Genomic DNA, 12,104 nt, shown 5'->3' with positions numbered 1-12,104 from the left:
TGAATCTTTACCAGCACCTCTCATAGGATTAAGCCTACTCCCAGATTAAGCCTACTCCTTCATTCAACATAACTTTAAGTGGAAAGTTTCTATTGTATGTCTGTTTACCATGCATGGTTTGTGCCATCGTCTTGTTGTCTTTCTCTGCAGCGTCCAGTTTCTGTCTCTGAAATGGTCAAACAAACAAACAACTTCACAACAAACTTCACTAGAGAGCAATAACATTCTTTCTCCATGAGCTACACAGGGAAGGATAATGACTCTCATCATCATGACTGTGTGTGTGTGTGTGTGTGTGTGTGTGTGTGTGTGTGTGTGTGTGTGTGTGTGTGTGTGTGTGTGTGTGTGTGTGTGTGTGTGTGTGTGTGTGTGTGTGTGTGTGTGTGTGTGTGTGTGTGTGTGTGCACGTGTCTCACCAGGCTGGTTAGCTGCTGTTCCAGGGAGATTTTGTCCTCCTCCACAGAGCGAAGCTGTTCCTGCCTGTTGTCCAGCTCCACACTAATTTCGCAGATCTGGAAAGGGGAAGACAGATGGGAGACATTCTAATGTCAAAAGGGATGCAAAAACAGAAAAACCAGAGGACTGTAAATGCAAAGACTATGAGTATGACCGGGCTGGAACAAATGCCTGCACAGACAGGCTGGAACCAAAGCCGGGCTGCAATCTAAAGCCAGGACAAACAGCAGGCCAAGACTGAAGTCGCCCATCCCTGGGAGAGGGGTTAAGGGGATGTTTTTTAACCAGTACTATAAGACATCCTACCTTCTTCTCCTGGGACTGGGACCTGGCCTTGAGGTCGCTGAGCTCCTCTGGTGACAGCGACACAGCGCCCTCTGTCTGCTGGGAGGACTGTAGTCTCAACTGCAGCACCACTACCTCTCTCTCCAGCTCCATGATCCTAGACCGCTCAGACACTGTGGCCACCTGGGGAGGGAGGGAAGAGAGGAGGGAGAATGAAATTGGGGAATGAAGGGGGGAGAGAGTGGAGAGAGGGCCAGCCCTAGCCCCTCCAGCTTCTTTGATGTAGGACTGGGCAATACAGACAAAAATACATATCAAAATGAATCCAAATCTAATTTATTTACGATATGAAAAACAGTATCAAGGCAATGTAAGAGTGTGCAGTTTAGACTCAGGCATTAGTGCAGCAGCATGAGAACAGCTTTTTGTTCCAGCGGGTTTGGGGCTTGCAGGAGAAACGTTGTGGAATGCTGTGGCCAGACGATTGTGGACATCGATATCGCAAAATAACTAGACAATATATCGCGCACAGACATATCGCGATTAATGACTAATCCACACTACATATCGCCCAACCCTACAGTGTCCAGAACGTAAAAATACCGTTAGATCCAGAAGTATTACCCGATGATGTCGGATATATGATGCCTATGATGGTATTACCCTAGTGTCCTCTAAGTCCCTCTGCAGTTTGTCAGCTTTGGTCTTTTCAAACAGAAGGCTCTGCTCAAGCTCCTTAATGTGGGCATGCTCCAGTTTGGTCTGCGTCTGTTAGTCAGAGAGAGGAAGAGGAGAACACACCAACACCAGCATCACATGCCAGCTCCATGCCACACACAAGGATAGCAAACGATGATGTCATAGCAGAGACCAGAAAGTAGGAAGTGCATATGAGAGCCAAATGTTTTATTCCAGTGGGTTCTATTCTATTCCAATGATTCTATTAAGCCAAATCCTCAATGACCAGACCCATATAAAACAAGACATACAGGGAATACGGTGCCATTTGAGACCGCCTGAATCTTGCAAAAGGACTCTAACCCTCTAAAGTTCACCTCTATGAGACTGAGCCCCACCCTAACTACCTCTGTTCGGATCTTTGGTTGGTTGAGTCACAGAAGTACAGAGTTTTGCTAACTAGCCTCCATGGTGGCTCCACGAGTAACATGAAGATAATGTTCTAATCATTCTAAGCATTTGTCTGGCAACTATGGATCCATTGAGTTTGCCAAACTCTGTCCAGTGTATTTATGGATCTGCCTGGATCTATTTTAAGGACCGCTCCATCTGGTGGATTCGGTTCTCTTCCCTTTGGTTCCCAGTGCTCGAACACTTTCTTGACAAGGTCTTGCAATCAGTGACATCATCGCTTTATCCTTCTTTCTCTTCTGTAAGCGCCAGAGGGAGGTAGAGAGAAAGAGAGAGAGAGAGACAGATGAAGGCTTTGTGACATCACCCTCTTCATGAGCAAGGGGAAGAGAGGGTGCGGAGGCGAGAGACAAGATGAAAGGATGTGAAAAGTGAAAAGGCGTGCCAAGAAGAGATGAGAGAGCTCTTAATAAGAAGGCGATGGATGGGTGAAAAAAATGAAGTAAAAACAAGAAAGTAAAAATCGAATCAAATTTGATTGGTTTGCGTAGACATATTTTTTGCAGATGTTATCGCAGGTGCAGCGAAACGCTTTTGTTCCTAGCTCCAACAGTGCAGTGATACCAAACAATAAACCAAACTCAAAACAATTGAAAGAAAGGAATTAAATATTACAATGAGCAATATCAGCATAGCCGCGGGAAGTAAGGGTTTTATATATATATATATATATATATATATATATATATATATATATACACACACTACATGACCAAAAGTATGTGGACGCCTGCTCGTGGAACATTCCAATTCGGCATTCCAATTCATCTCAAAGGTGTTCGATGAGGTTGAGTTCAGGGCTCTGTGCAGGCCTGTGAAGTTCTTCCACACTGATCTCAACAAACTATTTCTGTATGAACCTCGCTTTGTGCACGGGGGCATTTTCATGCTGAAACAGGAAATGGCCTTCCCCAAACTGCTGCCACAAAGTTGGAAGCACAGAATCGTCTAGAATGTCATTGTATGCTGTAGCTTTAAGATTTCCATTCACTGGAACTAAGGAGCCCGAACCATGAAAAACAGCCCCAGACCATTATTCCTCTTCCACCAAGCTTTACAGTTGGCACTACGCATTGGGGCAGGTAGCGTTTTCCTGGCATCCGCCAAACCCAGATTCGTCCAAATGCTGACATTGCTTCCAGAGGCAGTTTGAAACTCGGTAGTAAGTTTTGCAACCGAGGACAGGCCATTTTTAAGCGCTTACGGCCATTCTGTGAGCTTGTGTGGCCTACCACTTCGCGTCTGAGACGTTGTTGCTCCTAGACGTTTCCACTTCACAATAACAGCACTTACAGTTGACCCCTGCAGCTCTAGCAGGGCAGAAATTTGACAAACTGACTTGTTGGAAAGGTGGCATCCAGGTTGAAAGTCACTGAGCTCTTCAGTAAGGCCATTCTACTGCCAATGTTTGTCTATGAAGATTACATGGCTGTGTGCTCGATTTTCTACACCATAGCCGAATTCACTCATTTGAAGGGGTGTCCACATACTTTTCTAAATAGCGTATATATACTATATATATATATATATATATATACACACACACATCTTTTATTTTACAAAATGAGTGAACTGGGCCTTTATTAGTCCTGTATGAGCGGACAGAAATAGTCGTCAGCAGCACGGGGAGAAAAGATTCTCTCAGTCCAGAATATAAATATAGATGTATATGATGGTGTGTATAGACATTATGGACAGTATATGAATAGAAAAGGTGTGTACAGCAGTAGTAATATAGGATGAGCCTTGACTAGAATACAGAATATACAGTGCTTTCAGAAAGTATTTCAGAAAGTATTCACACCCCTTGACTTTTTCCACATTTTGTTGTTACAGCCTGAATTTAAAATCGATTGAATTGAGATTTTGCTTCACTGGCCTACACACAATACCCCATAATGTCAAAGTGGAATGATGTTTTTTCTTTTTTTTAAACAAATTAATACAAATTAAATGCTGAAATATCTTGAGTCAATAAGTATTCAACACCTTTGTTATGGCAAGCCTAAATCATTTCAGGAATACACATTTGCTTAACAAGTCACATAATGAGTTGCATAGACTCACTCTGTGTGCAATAATAATGTTTAACATGTTTTTTGAATGACTATCTCATCTCTGTACCCCACACATACAGATAATTGTAAGGTCTCTCAGTCGAGCAGTGAATTTCAAATACAGATTCAACCACAAAGACCTGGGAGGTTTTCCAATGCTTCGCATAGAAGGGCACCTATTGGTAGATGAGTTTTAAAAAAATCAGAGATTGAATATCCCTTTGAGCATGGTGAAGTTATTAATTACACTTTGGATGGTGTATCAATACAACCAGTCACTACAAAGATAAAGACGTCCTTCCTAACTCAGTAGCTGGAGATGGATCAACAACATTGTAGTTACTCCTCAATACTAACCTAATTGACAGAGTGAAAAGAAGCAAGCATATATGCATCCTTTTTGCAACAAGGCACTAAAATAATAAATACTGCACCAAATGTGGCAAAGCAATTCACTTTTTGTCTTGAATACAACGTGTTATGTTTGGGGAAAATCGAATTCAACACAAAACAACACATTACTGAGTACCACTCTCCATATTGTCAAGCATAGTGGTGGCTGCCTCATGTTATCCGCATGCTTTGGGAGTTTTTCCAGATAAAAAGGAAGTGGAATAGAGCAAGCACAGGCAAAATCCGAGAAGAAAACCTGGTTGTCTACTTTCCACCATACACTGGGAGATGAATTCACCTTTCAGTAGGACAATAACCTAAAACACAAGGCCAAATCTACACTGGAGTTGCTTAATGAGAAGACAGTGAATGTTCCTGAGTGGCTAAGTTACAGCTTTGAATTAAATCTGCTTGATAATCTATGGCAAGCCCTGAAAATGGTTGTCTAGCAATGATCAACATCTAATTTGACAAAGCTTGAAGAATTTTGAAAAGAATAATGGGCAAATGTTGCACGATCCAGGTGTGGAAATCTCTTAAGAGACTTACCCAGAAAGACTCACCGCTGTAATCGCTGCCAAAGGTCATTCTAACGTATTGACCCAGGGGTTTGAATACTTATCTAATTAAGATATATTAGTGTTTTGTTTTTCATGAATGTGTCTTCCACTTCTACAGTACAGAGTATTTTGTGTAGATCGTTGACAGAAAAATTACAATTAAATCCCTTTTAATCCCACTTTGCAACAACAACATTGGCATAATAAGTGGGTAGGCATACGAAGTGGCATACAAAGTGGGTAAAACAGTATGTAAACAGTGACGAGTGTTGAATAACTAGGTACACAGGGCAGCAGTCTCTAAGGTGCAGGGTTGAGTACCAGGTGTCTAGTAACAGTGGCTAAAGTTCAGGGTAGGGTACTGGGCGGAGGAAAGTGGCTGAAGAAATGATAATTGAGCAAATGAAATAGCAAAAGAAAAAAAATGAATGAACTCATGAATGAGTGAATTAATGAGAGCTGAGAAATGAAAGACATTAAAGAAATATATGATCAGATGAATAATTTAATTTAATGAATGAATGAATGAAACGAAAGACAGATAGAATGTGTGGATAACTAAAAGAATATCATCAGGCCCACATGAATACTTTTATTAATGCAGCAGCAAAAGCCAATCAAAAGCAGAGTTTTGTGAGGACAAAGAACTCACCACCATGCCAACATATACACTGTAGTGGGTAGAGAATAAGGGTATAAAAAAAAAGCACATCCCCAAACTACTGGAGCTACTGAACCAGAACTTCGACAGAGTAGAGGAAATTTACCAAGTAGCTATATTGAGGAGAGACTATGAAAAAGATTTTCAGCTAACCAATCGGATGAGAACTTGACCTAACCAATGAGAGATGACGAGAGAGCCCTGGTCAACTGGTGAAACTATATTTTATACTGATGGATTCTGGGTTCTGACTCCTAATCTTGGAATAGTGTTAATTATCAGGTATCCTATTGAAATATTGAGTGCTTATGGTCTTGAGAGGGTCTACACCAGAAGTGAATGTTTATCTGTAGGAGGAATGTATATGGTGGCAGCAACTAGGCTTGGAATGTACAGAGTGTAGGAAAGACGTTGGCAGGCACAGATAAGGGTGGAGAGCTGTGGATTAGTAAGGAAGGGGGTTGAGGTTAGGTCACATCAAGGGAGAAGGAACCGTTTATTGCCTGTATCACTTAACTTCCTGCCTAGCAATAAAGATGTAATGTTTAGAGAGAAGGAGAAGACTCCACCCAAATTGGGCTATATATACTACCACTGGTGGAAATATGTCTTTGTCTTATGCAGCTGTATTGACCCAATGGGTGAATAAACTTGGTTTAAGCTTTACTAATCGTCCTTGCTGTTAATAGGTTCATTTATAACCTAACAAGACACACCCAGCATTGTACTCTGAGTGTATAAAGGGTGTGGCATAGAACAAAACGTTGAGTCATGACAGTACAGATGAGGGAATGATGTATATGACGGACCAAATGAAGTAGCTGATATGAAGGAATTCTGCATCAGTGTTTCATTCGGGGTTGAAATATGTGGTGGAACAACGTTGTAACACCATCACATCAGCTCTACGTGGTATTTCACCATCTCAAATAACACTGTCTGTATTCTGTTAGCAGGTGTGTGTGTGTGTGTGTGTGTGTGTGTGTGTGTGTGTGTGTGTGTGTGTGTGTGTGTGTGTGTGTGTGTGTGTGTGTGTGTGTGTGTGTGTGTGTGTGTGTGTGTGTGTGTGTGTGTGTGTGTGTGTGTGTGTGTGTGTTTGTGTGTGTGTGTGTGTGAGAGAGAATCAGAGTACTGAGTCATTTGTTTACCTCTAGGTCACCTTTAGTGATGCAAGCTTCCTCCACAGTGAACTGCAGGTCTTCCACTTTCCTGTCAGACAGATAGAAAGAGTCATCCTCTTCTCCTCTCCTCCAACATCCCATACCTCTATCCCATACCAGGCATCGAAAAACAGCAATGCTTTCAAAACGATGCACTTAAAAATACTAACATAGAGAACAATATTGACATAACCAACCCATAAAACCCCTCCATCTACTACAATTCTCATTTGCCCTCCCTCCCTCACACATGCATGCACGCATACACACACACCCCACCACCCACCCACCTCTTCTCTTCCTCCAGTTGGTTCAGCAGCTCCACCTTGTCTCTGTCTGCTGTTTCCACCAGTTCACGCAGTTGATCTAGCTTAGCCTCCATCTCCATAGCATACTAACACACACACGTGCCATATCAATGCATTGACATGGTTTGCTATAGGTCAACAACATAAAGCATGTGTGGGAGACGGATATTCCACGTGTATTGTATTTTTCTGTGTGTGTGTTGTCTGTGTTTTCTCCCCTCACCTGCCCCTGTACCTTCGTGAGCAGTGACAGTTCCTGCTGCACCTCCCCAGCATGGCTGGTTGCCTTGGCGACCTCCCCGCGTTCCATGTCCCTCTCGGCCAATAGCTGCTCGATGTGCTGCTGCTTCTCCTTCAGGGCTTCCTGTAGCGCTGTAGTGCCAGAGATCTTACGAGCATACCGCGACGAGGTCTCGGTCAGCTAGGGGGGGAAGAGATAGAGAGGACACATTCAGATAAGATGGACACAAGTGGAGAGAAGAGATAGCAGGGAGAAGATAAAGAACGCTGTGTGTGCGTGTGTGTGTGTGTGTGTGCGTGTGTATTTTCAGTAGCGTGTTTGTGTGTGTCTTACCAGGCCAGTGCGGCTGGGTTTCCCACTGACAGAGGAGGTGACAGAGCTCAGGGAGCTCAAGGAGGAGGCGCTGGGACTCCTCTTCATGGTGGAGCGTCTCCGTGAGGAGTCCTTGGCTTTAGCCAGGGTGCTGGGGAAGCCGATACGACTCACCTTGTGGACCGGCGCAAACAGGCCGTACCGCGGCAGACACTGGAAATACCTGGAGACATTTGAAAGGGATATCAGAGGATGTCAAAAATCCAGAACACACCTGAAACATATGAGAAGGACATATTCTTAATACGTATCATTTTTAAGACTTTCTCTATATGGGTCAAAGTTTAAAACCACTGATAATAAACCTGTGTGTCACATATCTAACCTGGATCCAGCCACGGCTCCATCATTCTTCCCAAGTGGTTCGTCCAGCTCCACTCCACACCACTCCCCCTTGGCAAACTCTGTCTCCCCCATGAACCTCACCGCCCCCGACTTATTACCCCCCACCTGGAGAGAGAGAGAGAGAATGACGGAGAGACAGATAGAGAGGGAGGTAGAAGAGAAGGAACAAGAGCTGTGAGCTGACACACACACGCGCACACAAACACACACACACACACACACAAACTCACCAGCACGCGGTCTCCCAGTCTCAATTCTCTTCTGGTCTTCTTGGCTGAGTCTGTCTCAGAGAGGTTGGACACTGACCCACTGCCCGTCATGGTTCTGCTCAGCGGTGTCTTGGTGCTGTTACCAGTGGTATTAGCAGCCCCAGCAGCAGCAGTGGTAGGGGAGTTTGCCCCTGTCTCGCCAGGGTTAGACTGCCCACAGTTGGCCTCCATCTCTGGCATAGCCGTCTTGGTCAGCTTGGAGGGTCGTGTGAATATTCCTCTGCCATCCTCGCACTGGAAGTACTGGACCCCTGCCACCGACCCGTCATTCTTTCCGATGGCCTCATCCAGGACGATGCCAGCCCACTGGCCTGGGGCAAACTGCGTTCCCCCCAGGAAGTGGACATATCCTGGCTTGTTGCCGTTGACCCACACCTTCTCCCCCACCTGGTAGTCCATTTCTCCATCCTGGGTGGGAGACTTCTCAGGAGGAACAGGCTTTGGAGCAGCTGGAAAAACAATCATCATCAGCAGTAGCAGCAACAACACACACACACACACACACACACACACACACAATGAGCCCTGCGGCTGATTCTTACTAGAGGAAGGGGAGGTGCGTGTCGGTAATCCAGTTGGCCTGCTTATCTTGCTGGGAGGCTTGATTCCACTGGGTTTGCCTGTGCTCATGGTCCCTGCTTGCTCCTCAAGAGGCTATGGGCTACTGGAGCAGAAGCTGGGGCTGGCCTCTTGTCAGGATGGGGGGGCCAGGCCTTCCTGCCCCACCACCTACTTTGTTCTGCCCCACCTTGAGGCCGAGGCCTGAGAGACACAAGACACGGAATAGTTCTTAATAGATTTCATTTGTATTTCATTAAGTTCACAAAAATGACATGTAATTCATTATGAAGTAGTATAGGGTTAGGGAGAGAAGAGAAAGAGAGAAAGAGAGAAAGAGAGAAAGAGAGAAAGAAACACAGACAGACAGACAGACAGACAGAGGGTGAGAGGTGAGAGAGAAAGAGAGAGAGAGAACAAGAGACAGAAAGAAAGAGGGTGAGAGCAAGAGAGAGAGAGAAAGAAACACAGACAGACAGACAGACAGACAGACAGACAGACAGACAGACAGACAGACAGACAGACAGACAGACAGACAGACAGACAGACAGACAGACAGACAGACAGACAGACAGACAGACAGACAGACAGACAGACAGACAGACAGACAGACAGACAGACAGACAGACAGACAGACAGACAGACAGACAGACAGACAGACAGACAGACAGACAGACAGACAGACAGACAGACAGACAGACAGACAGACAGACAGACAGACAGACAGACAGACAGACAGACAGACAGACAGACAGACAGACAGACAGACAGACAGACAGACAGACAGACAGACAGACAGACAGACAGACAGACAGACAGACAGACAGACAGACAGACAGACAGACAGACAGACAGACAGACAGACAGACAGACAGACAGACAGACAGACAGACAGACAGACAGACAGACAGACAGACAGACAGACAGACAGACAGACAGACAGACAGACAGACAGACAGACAGACAGACAGACAGACAGACAGACAGACAGACAGACAGACAGACAGACAGACAGACAGACAGACAGACAGACAGACAGACAGACAGACAGACAGACAGACAGACAGACAGACAGACAGACAGACAGACAGACAGACAGACAGACAGACAGACAGACAGACAGACAGACAGACAGACAGACAGACAGACAGACAGACAGACAGACAGACAGACAGACAGACAGACAGACAGAGGGTGAGAGGTGAGAGAGAAAGAGAGAGAGAGAACAAGAGACAGAAAGAAAGAGGGTGAGAGCAAGAGAGAGAGAGAACGAGAGAGAGACAGTGAGGGGAAGAAAATGAGAGACCCCTGGCCTCTAGCCAGGAAGCAGCAAGTCAGTTTAGGGCCAAATACACAGTTGACAGGAAGTCAAGACATTCCAAACCCACCCAGCAGCACTTCACACGTACAGTGTACACACACACAGGACACAGCATCCTTATAACTCCATTATAATTCAAGACTGGTGCTTGTTTCTGGACAGGCCTGACTAGTGACTAAGAGCTCCAGAATGACATGACTAAATGGTCATAAAAAGAGCAGAGAAGAACAGCCATCCTCTATGTAGAGATACTCCCGCCCCATCCCTCATCCAGTCAGGGTGTAGCTGGGAAACATTGGCTACTTGTTCGTTGTCTTCCCTATGGGCGGAGACACACGATAGGAATGGTGTGAATTTTTGGACGCAGTTCAACACGAGTTCGACCATCGTCACATCCAGTGGTGTAGAGGTTTTAGAAAAATGGAGGGTAAACTGATCGTCGTTCGCGATTAACAAAGTAAACCTTGTACTTTCTAGGCCCTTTTCCGCAAAAGGTGGATAAACCCTTGCCAAAGTTAAAAAAAGGTGCATCAACTTTTATTATCAAGTTATCCATCCATCTTCTAATGAACAGCACTCATTTGGTGCCAGAACACTCATCACACATCAGCTATGACTGTGGCGGGTGTGTGACTGTGTGTGAAGAGGGTGTGAAAGGAGTGACGGTGCACTTAATGAAGCTACATTATTCATTAATTATTACCCAGCCAGTATTACATGGCCATGGATGGTAGAATAAGGGAACAGCAGGAGACTCTAGGGACAGAATTGCCATGGGTACTTTCTGAATATTATCCCAAAGTCTAGGTCTACCGGGTCTTTTGAACTGGCCCAATCAATTCAATTAATTTCTAAATTCAAGTCCTAATATCAAAATGCAGGTCGAACAACAAGGCCAGTCTGGTCAAGGCCAGATGCGTGGTGACGTACCCAGGGACGCTCCTCCCCCTCCGGGTGTCAGACCACAACAATGCGAGCATGATGCTGTCTCTGGCTGCTATTAACTCTCTGTAAAAACGACTCTTTCCAGATCGTAATAAACGTATTATAACACATTAATATAGAAACGATGCCAAGTTAACTGTTGCTTTTAAGCGAATCTTGCTGATGACCATAAATAGTATAGGTGTCTAAATCAAATAGATAGACCGGTTCAAGTAATGACTGAGGATTAAGGAATGGTTGCTATTATTGCTCGTCAAATATCTAGCTAGCTGACTAAAGCATCCGTTACAGGACAGCTTTACTGAGGAGAAATGCAGCTTGCCTTTGCTGAGCTCACCTTTAAACGAGTCAGTCTCTCCAAGTAGGTGAATTTCTCTCCACATCCCTGGCTTCCATAATACGATTAGTAAACCAGTCTTCATGGCTGGAAGCTATCAAGCTATATGGCTCTTGACTGATATAGCAGAAAGGATACTTCTAATAGTTTTCTATTAGCTGGTTAGTTGCTGCTGGCTAACCAGCTGGTTAGAACAGGGGAGTAATGACAGATCCTGGTCTGAATGTGAAGCTTGCTTGTCTAGCTGAGCTCTGGCAAAATCAATTAAACTGACTCGCAGCAACTTGAACAGTTTAGCTTTATTGAAAGGACGTGATATGTTCTCATCCACGTATGTATTGTATTAGAGAATAAGAACGTAATTAGAGATAATAACCAGCTAGCTACCTAACCCGCTACGCATTTCTGCTTTGGACCAGTGGGTGTAATTCCCGATGCCTTCCTTCCCTGCTGTCCCTCCCTGTCGGAATTTCAGATAGTGACTAGCTATCTAGGTAGCTTTCCCTTGCATAAAAAGAAAAACAAATGGGGATATGAGTGGTATATATAAAACAAATATTGCTTACCTGAAGTGTAGTCGATAAATCACTGTTTTGATCGAAGCGATTAAAATAACTGCAACAGTACGCCCGTTAATTCACAAACCCTGCCCAGCACACTGATGTATAATAAGAACGGCCTAGCATT

General features: G+C 44.6%; 1 protein-coding gene across 3 annotated transcripts in view; it reads right to left on the bottom strand.

The window, feature by feature from the left end:
* clip1b (CAP-GLY domain containing linker protein 1b) overlaps positions 1 to 12,104 on the bottom strand; it is a 38,743-nt gene extending 26,639 nt beyond the window's left edge. Inside the window, exons 1-12 of one of the 3 annotated variants that reach the window (XM_020470172.2) lie at positions 11,984 to 12,104; positions 8,799 to 9,018; positions 8,218 to 8,705; positions 7,968 to 8,092; positions 7,604 to 7,805; positions 7,253 to 7,450; positions 7,012 to 7,115; positions 6,710 to 6,770; positions 1,405 to 1,509; positions 763 to 924; positions 417 to 512; positions 109 to 166 (exon numbers count right to left, since the gene is read on the bottom strand). In XM_020470172.2, coding sequence (XP_020325761.1) covers positions 109 to 166; positions 417 to 512; positions 763 to 924; positions 1,405 to 1,509; positions 6,710 to 6,770; positions 7,012 to 7,115; positions 7,253 to 7,450; positions 7,604 to 7,805; positions 7,968 to 8,092; positions 8,218 to 8,705; positions 8,799 to 8,886 — 1,687 coding nt within the window. In that variant the 5' untranslated portion in view covers positions 8,887 to 9,018; positions 11,984 to 12,104. The remainder of the gene's footprint in view (positions 1 to 108; positions 167 to 416; positions 513 to 762; positions 925 to 1,404; positions 1,510 to 6,709; positions 6,771 to 7,011; positions 7,116 to 7,252; positions 7,451 to 7,603; positions 7,806 to 7,967; positions 8,093 to 8,217; positions 8,706 to 8,798; positions 9,019 to 11,983) is intronic. The other 2 variants (XM_031802957.1, XM_020470174.2) reach the window with 2 other exon arrangements.

The sequence above is a fragment of the Oncorhynchus kisutch genome, linkage group LG23 (genome assembly GCF_002021735.2).
Source record: "Oncorhynchus kisutch isolate 150728-3 linkage group LG23, Okis_V2, whole genome shotgun sequence".
Lineage (NCBI taxonomy): Eukaryota > Metazoa > Chordata > Actinopteri > Salmoniformes > Salmonidae > Oncorhynchus > Oncorhynchus kisutch.
The sequence above is the reverse complement of the archived record's forward strand: the minus strand, read 5'-3'. Positions and strand labels throughout refer to the sequence as shown.